We start from the raw sequence: 19920 nt of genomic DNA on the forward strand, positions 1-19920 counted from the left end.
CTCAAATATACATATTTGTCCATAACTCAGTAACCACAAGTGCTACAGCCTTCATGTATGGTATGATGGGCACGTATGTTTTCGGCGTGAATTGAGTTTTGCGCATGCGTCAACCGATGCGCGCGTCAACGCTTCCATCATATGCAAATTACATAGCAACCACTCTTAGCAACAGTTCCCTGCCCTTACTTTAACCAATGGAATAAAGTTATCCGTATATGGTAAAGGTCATTTGAATACATAATGATGTTTACACACATGTCTTCTTATTGCTCAGAAAAAACGGGACGAAAATCGCATTTGCTGTTGATTTTACCGAGCGAAAATGGTGTAACGGTCATATTTTGAATTTTTTGAAAATTCATGAGTATCATCGGTAAATAAGTTCACGTTCTTGAGTTTTTTGGAGATGAAGACATTGTGACCTTGGAAGTACGTACGACAGTGTTGCTGTCTCAACCAACCACATGCGCGGCTAATTTTTTTCCTTCGCCGCTGCACCCCTTGAAGTTGGCGTATAATTTAGGTAAGCGAACAAGTCTTCGGTCTAATTGTTGTGCCTAGTCATCATTTTATCACGTAGAGCAACCCGTTTCTCTCGTTTTACGGGATGATTGCCTTCTCTTTTGGTTCAAAATAAGTCTATGATGCCATGCAGGCATGTCATGGATTGATGTCCAACACTGGGGTCACTCATTGGGCATGTCACCGACACATTAGTGCACGGTACGGCTTGGCGATCGAAAACCGGAAGTGATTATTCCTATCGTTTATTGGTAAAACTGTGACGGCTTCGGTCAACTGCCCTCTGTAAAGCGTTCAAACCTTCACTTTGTATTCTTCTCGGTATTTGAGAAGTAAAATACAGGGATTTTCTCATATTTTAGGCACTCGAAAATACGGGCTGCTCGAGTCAGATGCCTTCTATATTCTTGTAGATGTCCTCACTGTAACTCAGCACGTACGTACGTAGTGACAGCAGGTCCCGTACGTTTTTCCACCATGGGTTAACGTGAGTACAAGCATCATGTTTTTATTTTAATACATGTTTTGGTCATGGTTTTCATCAACCTTGGAATGCAGTCGATATCAATTAGTTCAATTTGCCGTACAAGGGATATTAAATTGCAGTGCACCGGGGAAACTCAATTGAACATACATGTAGTACTAGTAGAAGCAATTCATATTGTAGAATGATCATCACGGCAAAGGGTCAAAACACAGACTTTCATATGACTTTTCTTTTTTTACAACTCGACCCCCTGACTTGCGCAATTCAGAAACGTTGCTGATATGGGATCAAGTTGACCAGTGTGTGTGTGTGTGTGTGGGGGGGGGTTTTCAACTTACCTTTCACAGACCCTCCCAGATCTCCTGAAGGTGTGCATATGTGAGTGTTTGTGTGTGTGTGTGTGTGTGTGTGTGGTGAGGTGAGGCAGATGTATATCTGACTAGTTGAAATGACACGCTATGTACTTATTTTTTATAATGTGTTAAAGGGACAAGGTCGCCCATTTTTCATGAATTTTGTTTGATACAAGATACTACTTATATTGTTTGACATGTAGAAAGATACTGAATGAATGGGTGACCATGCATATATTAGACCTCAGTTTTAGACACAGTACATGAAACCATCGCGAAAATGAATTAATGGTCATGACAATTAATTCATGTTCACACTGGTTTCGTTTAATTTGCCTAAAACCAGGGTTGAACATATGCATGGTCACCTATTCATTCAGTATCTTTCAACATGTCAAACATGTACAATATAAGTAGTATCTCGTATCAAACAAAATTCATGAAAAATGGGCGACTTTGTCCCTTTAATGATTTGTCATATACAATCCTATCTCCACTAGCTTGGATGACATGCAACTCCCTGGTTATTTTAATCCTTGAGTGTAATTTTATAATGCATGATTGTACTATGTTCCATCATTGTGCAATCATGAATCATAAAATTACACCCAACAAAAATAACCAGGGAGTTGCTTGATATCCTAGCTAGTGGAGATGAGATTGTCATACACACATGTTTTTTGGGTTTTTTTTTATTTCAGGTGACAAGACTTGCATTGGATCGAACAACCAGCCTACTCGTTCTTGTTTGGTAGTTACTGTCAGCCAGTTATAGAGTTCAGAGGAGTTTCTGTGATATTTTACTATAGTCCTAGACTGTGGCTAAAGTACCAAAGAAATTGCTTTGAGCTCTTTGAGGGTTATAATTGTACTGAATATTGAATGGCAGAGTGCAAGTGTATAATCTGTATGGAATGGTTCATCGCAACGTCATCCAGCAGGTGAGTTACTCATCAACATATATTGATATATTATAAGTCATTGTGATTTCAGCCAAGTTCCAGTGGAATGAATAGAAAACAATGTTATGTTTATTCCTATCACAGAAATAGATATTTGCATTATTATTTAGAGAATTTGAACAAGAATTTTCAGTTATCAAGCTCTGGACCTGTTACACATTCATTTACAGTACCGGTAGTACAGTCAGATGATCATCACTGAGCTAGAACTAAAACTTCTTTGAAATTTTCTCTAAATCAACAAACAATCCTCAACCATTCTACCGTAAGCACTACTTCTCCAGAAAAGAAGCCCTTTCTTTTGAGTTTCATCATTATGTTTACTTTTTAGTGCTTTTCCGTACAGTTTCAGGCTTGTACTTCTGAGTCAATGGAGATACTTGCGTCCAATGTTCTTTCATCAGACACCTAGCTATTTCAAGGTCATCTCTCAACCCTCTAATGTTATATCTAATATTATTCAAATCAGAATGTACATGTTCTCCTCCTTGCTCCCCATGAAACCCACAGCCAAAGCCCCATCTGCGTATCCAGGGAACTGTGTGGTCCTCCAATATGTGCATTTTGGGAGACACTCTGGCACTAGGAAATTCCTCCCTGTAAAATGCCATCAGGCAATCAATGTTATTTTCTGAAACAAAAATGAAAACAAGTCTTTATCATTTATGTATTAAGCAAAGAAATCGTTGAATCTCAACTTTAGGTACAATTGTAGTCCAATGTGTAATTATTAAAGTATGCATGTTCTTATATTTGATCCAAATGTAACTGCCATCTAAGACATAAAGATGTATGAGATAAGTGAGCAGTGTACACATTTACTGATATCATTTGAAAAAAAAGTCTGAAATAATCATTGGACAACACCTTAAATTGTGTTATACTCAGATGCTTCTGTAAATTGACATACCCAACTCATTAATCTCTTCTGATTCCATGTAATCACATTTGCTGTAGCCAGCATGACATTTAGCAAACATCTTCATTAGCTTGTTGTACTTCGTACATATAGTAGTAACTTCATCTTGATAAGCAGGACTAACCAGTTTCACTTCTTCTATTGCAGCATTTGTTAAGAGGTCAATGTTACCTTCCTGCCAGAATGAAGACCATAGGTGATAAAGAAGGTAAGCTGTTTTGCATAATTTGCACATGTTTCACTGACTTGATATATAAGAGGTGAATGACTGCATGAGTGCTTGTTGTGCAGCACTTGTGTACTTTGAAGACGTTGCTACTCACCTGCAAGCATTTATGGACATGATTTCCAACAAATGACTTGCCATGGTAGGCCTGCCTTTTGACATTCATCCTCTGTAAGGTTTTATCAAGGGTTTGTACTAGGTTTAGGTCACCACTTGCGTCTATTTTCTTCTGTAACTGTTCCACTTCATTCTCGAACATGTTGTAGAACCGTAAAAATATACCAAGATCCAGGTGTAAGCTTGGCACACATACCTAATTGTGAAAATCATCGAAGGTTTATGAAATTACAGAAATATTTGTACTTATAAAAGACTTGTTATCTGTCATCTTGATTAATGAGCTAGCTCTCAATATTTTTTTTCATAACCATATTAATGAAGAACAAAATGTTTTTTAACAGTGTGCCTTGTTTACCTGTGATATTGGGATGTCAAATATGACATTGTTGATAGCATTGTTGTACATCTTTGCATTTGCAAGTTTGCCTTTGCCTTCACTCAGAAAGTCAGCATGGTCTTTGATGAGGCCCTCTATTGATCTTGGTTGGGATGCTCGTAATTTTCGAGGAATCTGTGACTGGTCTTGGGTAATAAGGCACCACAAACAAAAGTGCCTCCCACCTGCACCACTCAGGCCATACATTTTACACAGATACTTGTAGTCTCCGAAGCCAAACAGACGGAAGGTTTGTCTCTGACAGAACAACAGAAAAGAGGGAGTAGATAGATTAAATAAATATGATGAAATATTTAGAAAGAGAAGGTCACTGATTGATTATCAATTGGAATAATGTATTATCTAGTCCAGTGTTTATGCACTACAAGGTAGGTACAAATGCCCCTAGAAGCCTAAATAAAGAAATTCATGTAAGAAAATGTAAGTTAAGTGCTGGAAAGTCAACTTACTTCCAAGTCAGAGCCCTTAGTTCTTGTAGCTGCTCCCTAAATCTATCCAAAGCTGTACTTAGATTTTGGAAGGTATCTCCACTCTCAAAAAAGCAAAACACTACTGTGTTCTGTTTGGCATTTGGGTGGAGGACATTTCCGAGTTGAAACATAGCTTTGAAGCTCCCCCCACCCTTATCCCCTCCAAGTTTCACCCATACTTCGTCCTGGGGGATCTTCCCTCCATGCCAAGACAGTAAGTTTAGTCTACAATAAAAAAGAACATTAAGGGTTGTGAAAGTTCTGAATACAGTGAATAAATCATAACTGCTAACTAGACTGGTGAAGTCCAGAATTCAACATGGAAACGGCTCAACAAAAGTTTTGGATATACCGGTAAATGTACAAGGAAACACGAGTCACACTGTACCAGTATGTGTTGATGCACATGTCACATGATTGTACAGTACACACATTCATTTTAGATTAGATCCATTACCAGAAACCAAAATAATTCTTATAAACTGTTTGGACATAAAGGTTACTTGCCTATCATTTTCATCTAGTTGTTGTAGCACTTTCCGTGGGAGACTGTCTGCGTAGACACAGGGAGCCAGTTTCTCAATTCTTCCTTTCTCCTCAGTGAACAAGAAAGGCAAATTTTTAGCCACCAAATTGTCACCTATAATGCTTTCTTTATGTCTTCTCATCTGCTGTTCTCCACCACTTCTGACTCCCCAGTGGTTGAACCATCTGGTTAGATAAAGAAGGTACATGTATTAAAGGGACATACCTGTAATTTTGGCCAGTGTTTTGGCATTCTGGTTCTGTGTATCAACTGCAATTTCTTAACCAACTCCTTACAGCGCACAAAATGCCCAGTATTCCGTGTGTCAACACAGCTTGCGTATGTATAATGACTGTTATTGTTGACAACATGAATTCTAGTCCAGGCTTGAATTCAATTTTCAACAATAATTATTCTCACTACACATATGCAGGCTGTACTGTTACACTTAATTCAGGTGTTGCATTGTGCTTGAGGGATTCACACCAGAAACTGCAGTGATACACAAAACAAAAATACTGAAAACATGGCCAAAAGTTGCAGCTAATGGAGTTTTAATAATACTGTTAGTGCAAACAATATTTCCTGTGTAATATCATTTGCAGATGTCATACATGTAACATTTCTATTTTTTTTCAGGCAAACATAATAACCATAACTAACCTCTTTAACTTTCTGTTTGAGTTCCAGGTAATACCGAGATCTGACTTTACAGCTAGTAATTCTTCACTACTGATAGAGACCCGGGGAATCTTTGCAAACAGTTGGTCTATGCGTTGCTGCTTTGCTGCTATTTTTATTTCATCCTGCTGCTGTGTGCCACATGACCCCATGCTAATTCTGTCTCTTTGTTTTTGCAGATAATTGGAGCGTTTTCTTATGGTGCTTCTGGAGGCGGTAATGGTGGCGACACGTGGCTGATGTCTCTGGACAACAACAAGTTTCTGAACAATCAAAGCATTTGTGTATTAGTAAATTACAAGCTGAGGATGCATGCCAATATGATTAGCTAATAAAATAATATACAACTATACAACGAATGCAAGTGATGTGCATTTGCAATTTAAGTGGAATAAAAAAACAACTTCTTGACAAAAGAATGTGTGTGGTCAGTTGCCATTCAAAATACTAGTTATCTGAAGATATAGTGTTAAACTTACCGGTCCACCTGTTTTATATATGGCAGTCTTACCATCTGCAGACTGGTTCAATTTAGTCTTGAGCAGGTGGGTTGCCATTTTTTCTAAATTAAGGAGTAAGGGGTAACTCCAGCGGCCTCTCAAGAATATCAGATGATGCCTGCCTTGGTTGTGATGAACTTTCAGCATTTGACTTTGCCTGACCCGGTTGACATGTGTGTTCATTGAGGTGAAGGAAATTACAAATTTGCGCACATGTATTGCATTGCATTGGCAGAGACCGTAAAATATTCAAAAAATAAAGTTTTGCTGGTTTGACTGAAAAACAAGAAATTGATTCTATACAACATGGGCAATTAACAAATAATTTATTTTCAGTTAAAAATACATTAATTATACAGTCACTGCAATAGATGTGCTGGCAAGGAGTTTCCAGTGGCTTGGTTAAAAAGGAAAGGCAAATACTGCATTTTATGTCACCCTCCACGTCAGACATTGGACTAAAGCTCTTGGGCCAATCAAAACTGGGTGACTTTTTAGCCTGCTCCTGTAAAAACACTTTACCCTCCTCTGTTAGTATTGTCGCAATGGTTGTGTTATTCATATCATCAGTATGAGTTGCATGGTCTTGTTTTTTTGTTATGGGTCTGCCCCTTTTCGCCCTCCTAGGTCGACCCCCTTTACTCTGTTGTTCAAAATGGGAGCAAACATGGCATATTCCAACCCTTGGGTGGGGGGCCCATTCATTTTTGAAAGTCTCCGCAGAGTAGACACATATTGAGGAGACGTCGATAACACAAATAACATATGTGTTTGGGATGAACGTCTGCCTCATCAGCACCAATATCAATGCCAAATGTTTAAGAAATCTGATCCCGGTAATCACTACACAGTTTGGGTTTCTTTTCCTGGAGGTCAGCCACTGAATTTTGGGCCCTAGACCCACAGACACGACAGAGTTTTCCGAGGCAACATTGGTGAAAATCAAAACCCGACATAATTTTTAGACAAAACAAAGGAAGATTGGTGAAAATATTAGGTAAGTGTTTGAAAAGAATGGAAAAAAATTGCCTAGATTACGCTGAGGTCGAAGTAATAAAATGAAATCGATACCCCAAAACAAATCGCGTACTTGTGAAAGTTGCCTAGCAACGAGAAAACTGTCGGCTGCACTGAACAATTTTTTTTCCAGAAATTCCTTTCAAAAAAATTAGCCTCACAGGAACTAGGTACGAGTGCAAAGTAGGTCACTTAGTCGAATTGTCTAGCTGTATGAAATTCGCTGAAAAACTCAAGAAAGTGAAAAAAATTGCTGTCTAAATTCTACCTCACGTCTGTCAACATCAGCTGTCACCGGGCGAGGCGTCTGTCTGGCTGCGCTGCATCGCCGGCTTGGTCAAATTTTCGCGCCGATCATGTTTTGACGGCAAAAGGTCATTATTATTCATGACTTCACATTCTGAACAACACTTTGACACAATATTGATATGTCTTTGATCGATTTTATTGGATAAAAACCGGTAGAAACGGATGGGGGACGGCTGGTTACTAGGGGGTCGCGTCTGTGTTTTGCATACAGTCACGAGGACACGACCTCTGATTTATGCTAATTTAACCTGCGCATGCGCACAACTCAATTCCCGTTATCGGGCAAATAAAACATACGTGTGGGACACCTTATGACGCCACATATTGTACCTCATTAATTATGCGCATATCTAATTTTGAGCGGTCCAATAGAGCTAGAGGTCTGATTTTTGGTATATAGGGATAACTTAGCAATACAATTTTTTTGACAAAATGTCACGTGACCTCGGTGACTTTTGACCTCAAATATACATATTTGTCCATAACTCAGTAACCACAAGTGCTACAGCCTTCATGTATGGTATGATGGGACACCTTATGATGCCACATATTGTACCTCATTAATTATGTGCATATCTAATTTTGAGCGAGCCAATAGAGCTAGAGGTCTGATTTTTGGTATATAGGGATAACTTAGCAATACAATTTTTTTGACAAAATGTCACGTGACCTCAATGACCTTTGACCTCAAATTTACATATTTGTCCATAACTCAGTAACCACAAGTGCTACAGCCTTCATGTATGGTATGATGGGACACCTTATGATGCCACATATTGTACCTCATTAATTATGTGCATATCTAATTTTGAGCGAGCCAATAGAGCTAGAGGTCTGATTTTTGGTATATAGGGATAACTTAGCAATACAATTTTTTTGACAAAATGTCACGTGACCTCTGTGACCTTTGACCTCAAATATACATATTTGTCCATAACTCAGTAACAACAAGTGCTACAGCCTTCATGTATGGTATGATGGGACACCTTATGACGCCACATATTGTACCTCATTAATTATGCGCATATCTAATTTTGAGCGAGCCAATAGAGCTGGAGGTCTGATTTTTGGTATATAGGGATAACTTAGCAAAACAATTTTTTTTACAAAATGTCACGTGACCTCGGTGACCTTTGACCTCAAATATACATATTTTTCCATAACTCAGTAACCACAAGTGCTACACCCTTCATGTTTGGTATGATTGGACACCTTATGACGCCACATACTGTACCTCAATAATTATGCGCATATCTCATTCTGAGTGAGCCAATAGAGCTGGATGTCTGATTTTTGGTATATAGGGATAACTATAGGAGAGAAATTTTTTGACCTAATGTCATGTGACCTCGATGACCTTTTACCTAAAATATATGTTTATGTCAATAAATAAGTAACCACAAGTGCTGTGTCCTTTGTATTTAGTAGGATGGGAGACCTTATGACAACACACGCTTTACCTCATTAATTATGTACACATCTAATTCTGGGCAAGCGAATAGAGCTAGAGATCTGAATTTTTGGCATATAGGGATTAATTAGCCATATAATATTTTTTTTCAAAATGTCATGTGACCTCGATGACCTTTGACCTTGATTATACATATATATGCATATTTCAGTAACCACAAGTTCTATACCCTCCAATTTTGATAGGATATTAGACCTTAAGATGTCACATCTTGTACCTCATTTATAATGCGCATATGTATTTCTTGGCTGGCCAATACTGCTAGAGGTCTGATCTTTTTTCCCGATTTAGAACCATACCTTAGACATGCCTCATGTGTTTCAAATTGGGAACAACAACATAGACCTATGTGCCCATAGATCTCAACATATACACTCCAGTGATACTTCTTAATGACCACATTTTCCTGCCCCATCAAGACTAATACTCCTATTACAAGTGGGGACTATGTCATCGTAAATGACTTGTTGAGTTAATGGTTGTATCACAGTATTCGATATATCTAATTCTGTATTTTTACCTCCCATTTGCCATACATATATGGCAATGGGAGGTTATATGGTTGAAAAAAGTCTGTATGTGAGATGTCTGTCTGTATGTATGTATGTATGTATGTATGGATGTCTGTCCGTCCAACGCAAAAACTCAAAAACCGCTGCACATATTGAGCTGATTTTTGGTGTAGTGATGCCATATATGATGTAGATGTGCCGTTGTTAAAATAAACTTTTTAGGCCCATAGATATGCTAATGAGGTAGAAAAAAAGCGAAAATGGTCAAAAATCAATAACTCAGGAACTACTCATCTGATCATTGTCATATTTGGGTTTTAGGTACCTTGGGCCCAACTCATTTAAACATATAGATTTGGTGTCAATATTTGATGCTTTCTATTTTTAATGATTTTTTTTTCTTTTTTTGCCATTTTAGTAATAAATCTTTTCCTCTTAAACCGATGGTTGGATCGCTTTAAAATTTGGCGTGCAGGTACCTTGTGAAAACTCAAAATAGAATTCATCAAAATTATGGCACAATTTGCATATTTGTATTTTTGGGTAATTTTTGCCATTTTTGGTAAAAAAAATCTTCTTTGAAACTGTGTATGCCATTACTTTCTAATTGGATGTGCAGGTTCCTAGGAGTGACCTGAAGATGACTCTGTGAACTCAAGCTGAAATTTGCAAATTTTGTGGTACTTTTTCTCATACTATCAAATTTGGTACATAGTTGAAATGTAGTAGGTTATTCATTCAAAGTCAAGTACTGCCTGTGTGAATGAGCAGATTATGATTGTGCTGTTCCAGGCTGAGGTGCTATTTATAGGAATGATGCAATGTTAGACTGTAATTGATGGTTTAACTGAATTTGACTAACATTGTATGTAACTCTTGTACTGAATAAACCCTATCAATTACCCAGAAAAAAATAATATAATTTTAAATAATTGAATTAATGAGGATATCAACAAAGCCAAAATAATTTTAGTGTAGAATTATTAGAATGTTCAACTTTTTTGACAGTTCATGGTGAAATGCTTACCATCTTGGAGGATTAAAACATGTAAAGGCAACTTTCCTGAATCCCAACTTTGACATATTCTGAACCGTCATATATTGTGCTCTGTATGTTATCTAAAATAAATTGCTCATAATAGTTTGTCATGATAGGTTGGTCAAATAAATAGAGATAGAGAAAGTTCCAATTTCCATTTATGGTTGACTTGGTAAGGATAAAATAAAATTACTTTTTGAGGAAAAAAATTGAGTGATCAATTAAAAGAGTGGTCAACGTGATAGGGTTTTTATGGTAAAGCTGGACTGTAAGATTCCTCATGTGCTATTTATAGCAATTATGCAATCTGTGTAAACAGTGCAATGAAAGTATTACATGATTCCTTATAATGCTTTTGATGACCTTGAACTTCTTAAGTTTAAAACATTTGTCTCTTCTGTGTGCTCTCTCTGAGTACCTACAGGCTCAACTTATTCAACAGAACTTACTTGCAATGTTAATTTGAAAGTTAAAATGTGCTTGGTTAATAGGATGAAATACTGATAAAGATAACCAGCTGAAGATTCTTTATAACCAGACAGATATGCTGTTTTTTTATGACGTAAATGTTGATAAGCAAGTCTTGTTTACTTTAATTAGAATGTAATTAACTCTCATTTATATTATTATAAGCTGTAGTATCAAGTTGATCAAGCTAATATTGACAAGTTGGTTGGCTGTTGGAGGTTAAAAGCCGTAAAAATAAATGTATGCATGTATGCATGTCTATCTGTTTGTCTGTCTGTCTGTCTGTAGACCCGCGTTTTTTGGAGGGTCTATGGTCTGTCTGTATGTATGTATGTATGTATGTATGTATGTATGTATGTATGTATGTATGTATGTACATGTATGTATGTATGTATGTATGTTAGTTATTATGTGCGGATGTATGTCTGTCACGTTAAAAACTCCTAAATCACAGCACCTCCCATCTTAGTATTTGGTGGACAGGTGCATCGAGGGGTGGAGATGTGAATTTGTTGAAATAAACATGTCAAAGTCAAAAATATGCAAATGAAGGTTAAAAAAGGAAAAATCCTGCAAATTGCTAAAACTTTGTTACCACTGGCCAGATTTGGTTGAAACTTGGTATGCAGGCTCTTTATAGTGACTTAAGTTACATTTCTTCAAATTGTGGTGAAATTTTGAAAGTTGTATTTTTTGGGCGATTTTCCTGTTTTTTGTCAAAAAATCTTTTCTTACAGCACTCATCCCATTGCCTTGAAAACTTGTATGTATGATCCTAGGGTTGACCTTTGTCAGATTTGTTCAAATTGTGGTGAAATTTGCATATTTGTATTTTTGGGGCAATTTTTCCCATTTTTTGTCAAAAAATCATTTTCTCCCATAGTATTTGTTGGATTGCTGTAAAACATGATAGTCTTGATCCTAGGGTTGTTTTCTGTCAGATGTGTAACAGTCATTATGAGATGGAGCATTTCATATTGCTGGGGTATAAGATTAATTTGGACTTGCAATGGAATTTCCTTAGTCAACCTGTAAGAATGCAAATTGCAATGTCATGTGTGTACTAGTAGTAAGTATCGCTGCAAAATGGGAGGACAGTGTCATTGACACTATTTTTTCCATTTTATACTCTGAATAATTACATTAAACATATTTCACTGTCTCCAGTACATTTCATTTAAGTATTTTCACTTCATGCACTTTATCCCTTTCACACATGTTCAAATATCTGACCAGAGAACAAACACTAAATAGTCCAGGATGGGAGCTACAGTGTCATTGACGCTATTTTTAAGAGTAGACGTGCCAAGTACAACAGTCTAGATCCAAATAAGTTTCACTCAGGTGTTTGTAGACAATAGAATGGTACATGAAGTAATTTATTATATCATCAAGTGGGCCATACTGCAGGGGTCATCAGGCCCATTATATTGTAAGTAGGCTTGAAAACAACCCTCATCAGAGAGATATGTTGTACAGGTCCAAAAAAATCAGATGTTTTATATGACTGATCTTTGGAAAGGTCAGTCGTATATTAGTTAGCAAAATACAGGACAGTGCTGTGTGTAAACAATGAAAACTGCTGAACAGACAAAGATCATGTCTGGCAAAAATATCTGTATTGTATGCAAGCTTTTGATTTGTTAAGATGAAGTCAATCCAAGTTGCAGTTTTTGGTAAATTTGGAGTAATTTTTTATGTATGATTTCTTTAAAAAGGTTAGCAAGGGACAAGTCAAATAGTGTTGGGAGTTAAGATGGTGGTTTATGAGTCTTTGTCCAGGGCACTTACTGATTAGTTCCGTCTGTCTGTCCATCCATCCAACTGTCTGTCTGTCAACGCAGATATCCCAGACATGCTTTAGCCATTTCTTTCAAACTTTCTACAAGGACCATACAATATGGCATACGTATATGTATGTCCATTGTTTTGGGTGGTGTATGCATAATTAGTCCCCACGGACGAAGTCCGGGGGGACTTATAGATTGGGTCATGTCCGTCTGTGCATGCGTGCGTCCGTCCGTTCACGCAGATATCTCAGGCATGTCCTGGTCAATTTCTTTCAAACTTTGCACAAGGATAGTACCCTACCCCATACAGATGCACGTCGATTTGTTTCACAATGCGATCAAATTTGGCCGTGTTAGAGGACTTTTTAGTTTACACCTCCATAGACTCCCATGTATAAGGCATTTCTCCATAGACTCCCATGTATAAGTCAGTTCTGCACAGATGGAAATTTTTTGATCAAATGTCATGTGACCTCTATGACCTTTTACCTAAAATATACGTTTTTGTCAATAAATAAGTAACCACAAGTGCTATATGTCCTTTATATTAAGTAGGATGGGCTACTTTATGACAACACATGCTTTACCTCATTAATTATGCACATATCTAATTCTAGGCAAGCGAATAGAGCTAGAGGTCTGATTTTTGGCATATAGGGATTGATTAGCAATACAATTTTTTTTTCAAAATGTAATGTGGCCTTGATGGCCTTTGACCTTGATTATACATTTATATGCATAACTCAGTAACCACAAGTTCTATACCCTCCAATTTTGATAGGATATTAGACCTTAAGATGTCACATCTTGTACCTCATTTATTATGCACATATGTATTTCTTGGCTGGCCAATACAGCTAGAGATCTGATCATTTTTCCCAATTTAGAACCATAACTTAGACTTGCCTCATGTGTTTCAAATTGGGAACAACAACATAGACCTATGTGCCCATAGATATCAACATATACACTCCAGTAATACTTCTTAATGACCACATTTCCCTGCCCCATCAAGACTAATACTCCCCTATTACAAGTGGGGACTATGTCATTGTCAATGACTTGTTAGTTTTTATTGGCATAATTATTTATTTTAAAAAAGGGGTCTATTTCTAGAGAGACCGTGTCAAATTTGATGAAACTTTGTAATTGTTGGCAACACAGAGCTCTGATAGCACACAAAGACATATATCAATCTTTTGTCAACTTATTGTTCACTTGCATATGTTATGAATTTTCATAATTCGAATGATGTCAAGAAATACTGACTCAAATTTGATGTCACTTGGTACGAATGTTGATATACCGGAGCTGTAATAGGGAACAAACATATTTAGCAGTATCATATCAATCAAATGCTTATTTGTATATTTAATTAATTAGTATATGCTTTGTCCAGAAATACTTCATTAAATTTGATGAAATGCGGTACAAATGTTGACTTCTCAGTACTGTAATACTGTGTGAAGACAGTAGTCATTATTACGTGAATTTATTTCTAACTCGCATATTTGATGAATTTTTATAATTAGTGTGATATACCCAGAAATACTGCATCAAATTAGATGAAGCATAGAGACAGATGTTGCTCTACCAGTAAGTGTAATGTGCAAAGACATTTACCATTAACATCCAGTTTTACATAATAGCCAGATTTTTAGTCCCCACGGACACCGTCCGGGGGGACTTATAGGTTTGGTCATGTCCGTGCGTCCGTGCGTCCGTCCGTCCGTCCGTGCGTCCGTCCGTTCACGCAGATATCTCAGAGACGCCTGGAGCGATTTCGTTCAAACTTGGTACAAGGATAGTACCCTACCTCATACAGATGCACGTCGATTTGTTTCACAATGCGATCAAATTTGGCCGTGTTAGAGGACTTTTTAGTTTTCGCCTCCATAGACTCCCCTGTATAAGGCAGTCCATAGACTCCCATGTATAAGGCAGTCCATAGACTCCCATGTATAAGGCGGTCCATAGACTCCCATGTATAAGGAAGTCCATAGACTCCCATGGATAAGGCAGTCCATAGACTCCCATGAATAAGGCAGTCCATAGACTCCCATGTATAAGGTCAAGAAAAATAAAAATTAAGTTTCTCATCGTATTCATATTGGAAAAAAGGATGCAGTGACAGTTTTTAGTCCCCACAGATAAAGTCCAGGGGGCTTATAGATTGGGTCATGTCCGTCCATGAGTCCATCCGTGAGTCAATCCGTTCACGCAGATATCTCAGACACTTTGACAAAATGTCACGTGACCTTGGTGACCTTTGACCTCAAATGTACAAATTTGTCCATAACTCAGTAACCACAAGTGCTAAACCTTTCATATACATGGTATGATGGGACACCCTATGACACCACATGTTGTACCTCATTAATTATGTGCATATCTAATTTTGAGCGAGCCAATAGAGCTAGAGGTCTGATTTTTGGTACATATGGATAACTTAGCAATACAATTTTTTTTGACAAAATGTCACGTGACCTCAATGACCTTTGACCTCAAAAATACATATTTGTCCATAACTCAGTAACCACAAGTGCTACACCCTTCATATTTGGTATGATGGGACACCTTATGACGCCACATATTGTACCTCATTAATTATGTGCATATCTAATTTTGAGCGATCATATAGAGCCAGAGATCTGATTTTTGGTATATAGGGATGACTTAGCAGTACAATTTTTTTGACAAAATGTCACGTGACCTCAATGACCTTTGACCTCAAATTTACATATTTGTCCATAACTCAGTAACCACAAGTGCTACACTCTTCATATTTGGTATGATGGGACACCTTATGAGGCCATATATTGCATCTCATTAATTATGTGCATATCTAATTTTGAGCGAGCCAATAGAGCTAGAGGTCTGATTTGTGGTATATAGGGATAACTTGGCAATACAGTTTTTTTGACAAAATGTCACGTGACCTCAATGACCTTTGACCTCAAATATACATATTTGTGCATAACTCAGTCACCACAAGTGCTACACTCTTCATATATGGTATGATGGGACACCTTATGACACCACATATTGTACGTCATTAATTATGTGCATATCTAATTTTGAGCGAGCCAATAGAACTTGATGTATGATTTTTAGTTCCCAGGGACACGGTCCGGGGGACTTATAGGTTTGGTCATGTCTGTCCGCCCGTCCGTCCGTCTGTCCGTTCACGCAGATATCTCAGAGGTGCCTGGAGCAATTTTGTTCAAACTTGGTACAAGGATTATTACCTATGCCATAGATATGCACGTCGAATTGTTTTACGATCCGATCCAATATGGCCTTCTGGCGGCCATTTTGTTTCCTGTATTTGATGTTGGTGTGTATGTTCACGCAAATTTCTCAGTTATGCTAGGAGCAATTCAATTCAAACTTGGTACATAGATCACTCTATATGTTATACATATCCACAATGATTTTTGTTTTGATCCGGTCTAAAATGGCTACCTGGCAGCCATTTTGTTTCCTATATTTGACGACTCTGTGTTTGTTCACGTAAATTTCTCAGCGATGCCGGGTGCGATTGCGTTGAAAGTTGGTACATATATTAATCCCTATCACATATATATGCATGCCAATTTTTGTAATGATTCTATTGAAAATGGCTGTGTGACGGTCGTTTTCTTTCCTGTAGTAGATATCCATCAACAGGCTCCCCAGCTATGATCCATAGGGGTTCCAGGATGGTATTAATATTAATGCTGTGTCCATTCATAGGGGCTCATGAATGCAGATGGTGACAAAGTCCCAATTACAAGTGGGGACTATGTCATTGACAATGACTTGTTTCCACTGACATTCATATTAATGGAGGACTCAACATTATACACATTATAACTGGAATCATCACTGTCGCTATCTGCTTCAATGACAGCCTTTACTGATTTTGACTTACCAGACTTCGGCTTTCTACCACTTTTGGTATCTTTGCCCTTTTGTTTCGACTTACAAAATTTCGCAAAATGACAACGTTTAGAACACTTATGACACTCAACATTTTTGTGTGGGCAATCTTTAGCCAAATTATTATTTTCCACACCTATAACACTTTAAAATCTTAGAAGAGTCACGTTTGCGTACTATTTTACTGATTGTCCCTTTGCTTGAAGTGTCCTTCCCCAATTGATTCAACTGGTGCAGTCCCATTTCCATTGATAACGCGATCTCGCACGCTTCGGTGAAATCCAACTTAGAAATGTCCTCCATGGTCAAGAAGTGCTGACGAATTTGTGAATCGCACAGTCCTGTCACTAGTTTGTCCCACAGCACTCGTGGTTGTTACAGTTCTGCAGCTTCTGCTTCAATGCGGTTATGTAGTCTTGCACCGATTCGCCTGGCTTCTGGTCCCGCTTGAGGAAGTGGTAGGCTCCAGACATTTCCATCTGTGCTGGATCATAGTACTTTTCCATGCATGCCGCAATCTCTGCCAGTGACTTTCTGCTGGTTTTGCTGGCAGAAGTATATCCTCAAACTCAGAGAAAGCCGTTTGACCAATACCATATAAAAGCGCAGCTTTCGTATCTTCTTCCTCAGTGATGCTGTTGAACTGGTCAAACGTCTCCATCCTACTGTAGTAAGACTTGAAAGTACATTTCGACTTGTTGAAAGGTTCAGTCGTTGCACATGTTTTTCGGGCGTTGTTCATTATCGCTTGTTTACTTTAGATCTATGTAACGGTTAAGACACAGGAAACTTGAAAACTTGAACTTCGGATGACACAGTCTTAAGTCTTCAGATTCTCTGAGATTTTCCCCAACTGCACTGCGTAGAACAACTGTTCAAAGTTCTTTGAGTTACTTTGAAGTTACTTCTCGCTACTGGATTGCTTCCACCCTTCTGATCCTTTACCCCAATTTCCACTCGGCAGCGTGGCACTCCTTGCTAACTGCTTGATAACCCGAATTAAATCTGCCGCGTTTTCTCCATTGTCTGACTTTGTTTTTGTTCGAAACAACTTAAACATTGCGCGAACAATGCACTTTGCACACTAAGGTCACTGACGTTTTCACCTCGTCGCCACTTGTAGTATATGTACTATGTATTGTATAGAGAGACATGGAGGCCGTTGTTCACTAGTCTCAAGCCTGAGGAGAGTCCCTTTTATTCTGCACATGCGCACTATAATAATACGTCACTACATGAATATATTAGCATATATTACAACAACGAAATTTGAATATTGACGGTTTTGGAAAAGAGTTCTCATATTATGCCAATGCATTGTTTTTGTGCCTGTCAGACAGCTCAATAAATATCTCCTTAGGGATCCTGTTCTTTAATCATGCATAAAATTTACATAAAATTGCATATCTTAAGGTTTATTCTTCCTGCAAGGGAAAGGCACTCAACTAATCCATGTCAAAGCAAAATGGCAATTTTCCCTAGTCATGTCAGTGGAATTTAATTTTGGTTGCTATGCAATGATTCTATTGTTGTTGGTTTTATAAAAACTGACAGCGGAGCCATACTGGCTGCAAGGTCACTTGTGTATATGTATATAGTAAAGCACATTTGTCTTAGAATAATTATGACATGAGAAGTCCATAGGACTTTGGCTCCCCAGGGCCACATTGTACTGTTTGTGAATGCCTTGATTGTATTTGTGTTTACAATATTGTATGACAAACTGCTCACCAAGCTATTATCATGTTTCTTTCAAAATATATTGAACTAGATTCACCAAGAGAGAGGCAAGATTTGAGTCATCCAATCCATGCTGATAATTGCTGGTTAGATGAGGCTGGAAAGTGTTATAAAGAACCACCAGCATTTACTTGGCGAGATTACAGTGCTATTATGTACCTCAACAGTGAATTTGAAGGTGGAGAATTCATATTTGCGAAATTCAACAAGACTATTGAGGTAGGAGATTGACATGTGTACTGTTGTCTACAAATGTTGTATTCAAATTATTTTACTTTTACTGTAAAGAATCTGCTTAGTATTGATTGCAATTTTTAGCTCACATTTGGTATACCAATGTGAGGTTATCTTATAAGCTGAAGTTGGTGGTGTCTGTATGTATGTACGTATGTATGTATGTATGTATGTATGTATGTATGTATGTACGTGCGCATAGTTTGTCAACATCAAAAACTCATAAACTGCTGCACTTTTTAGCTTGGTATTTGATGTGTGGATGCATCCTGGGCTACATTGCTTTGACAATTAGCATGCAAGTTACCTTACGCGGACTTTATACAGTTCCATGTACATGTATCTTGTGAAGATATCTTGAATGTTGCATTTTTTAGCTACTATAGACTATAGTCTATAGAAGCTATTGGGATGGGTATCCGTCCGGCGTCCGGCGTCAGTCTGTATGTATGTATGTATGTATGTCCGTTTGTGAGGCGTACGTCCACTCAAATATCTTGAGAACCGCAGTACTTACTGATTTGATATTAGTTGTGTAGATGAAAAATATGATTTTGAGAAACTATGTTTTTTAATTTTTTGATATTGTTGAAAATAGGCAAATTAATGCCAAAAAAGGTGTTTTTGGTAAAAAATCTTCTTCTTCATAACTGCTGGTCAGACAGCTTTGTTATTTGGTAAAAAATTGGCCGACTAGCGGGAAATACAGTACTCGTTAAAATAAAGAGCAAAGTTAAAACAAATACAGTAAAATACTAACCGACCAGTGGGAGATAAAACACTTGCAAAGCAAGTGTTTTATCTCCCGCTGGTCGGTTAGTATTTTACTGTATTTGTTTTAACTTTGCTCTTTATTTTAACGAGTACTGTATTTCCCGCTAGTCGGCCAATTTTTTACTGTATTCCTTCACACTTGCTGCAGTTTTATCTCTCTTTTGAGGTCATTTGTAATTTTTGTTATTTGGTATACAGGTCCCTAGGGATAACCCAATTTAGATTTGTTCAAATTGTGATGAAATATGCAAATGTGTATTTTTAAGGAAGTTTTTGTCATTTTTGGTCAAAATTTGACTTACATTGTATGGAATTCTTGTACTGTATAAACCCTATCAATTCACCCAGACAAAAATAATTAATATGATTTTTAAATAATTGAATTAATTAGGAAATCATCAAAGCCAAAATAATTTTAGTGTGGAATTATCAGAAAGTTCAACTTTTTTTGACAGTTCATAGTGAAATGCTTACCATCT

General features: G+C 37.5%; 3 protein-coding genes across 5 annotated transcripts in view; 1 reads left to right on the top strand and 2 right to left on the bottom strand.

Annotated features, from left to right (window-relative positions):
• The window catches only part of LOC139141336 (prolyl 3-hydroxylase 1-like), a 328430-nt gene that overhangs the window by 274914 nt on the left and 33596 nt on the right, over positions 1-19920 (top strand). For all 3 annotated transcript variants that reach the window (XM_070710968.1, XM_070710969.1, XM_070710970.1), the window contains one exon: positions 18465-18652. In XM_070710968.1, the coding sequence (XP_070567069.1) occupies positions 18465-18652 (188 nt within the window). The remainder of the gene's footprint in view (positions 1-18464; positions 18653-19920) is intronic.
• On the bottom strand, positions 2412-4214 carry LOC139141340 (uncharacterized). The gene is made up of 4 exons (XM_070710976.1): positions 3948-4214; positions 3570-3785; positions 3238-3421; positions 2412-2958 (listed from the first exon to the last, which is right to left on the bottom strand). Exons 1-4 carry the CDS (start codon positions 4173-4175, stop codon positions 2648-2650), a joined length of 939 nt encoding a protein of 312 aa, XP_070567077.1. The 5' UTR covers positions 4176-4214; the 3' UTR covers positions 2412-2647.
• LOC139139567 (uncharacterized) lies at positions 4435-6892 on the bottom strand. Its single transcript, XM_070708468.1, has 4 exons — positions 6146-6892; positions 5649-5929; positions 4967-5170; positions 4435-4684 (listed from the first exon to the last, which is right to left on the bottom strand). The coding sequence occupies exons 1-4, from the start codon at positions 6347-6349 to the stop codon at positions 4435-4437; spliced, it is 939 nt and encodes a 312-aa protein (XP_070564569.1). The 5' UTR covers positions 6350-6892.

The sequence above is a fragment of the Ptychodera flava genome, chromosome 9, assembly GCF_041260155.1.
Source record: "Ptychodera flava strain L36383 chromosome 9, AS_Pfla_20210202, whole genome shotgun sequence".
NCBI lineage: Eukaryota > Metazoa > Hemichordata > Enteropneusta > Ptychoderidae > Ptychodera > Ptychodera flava.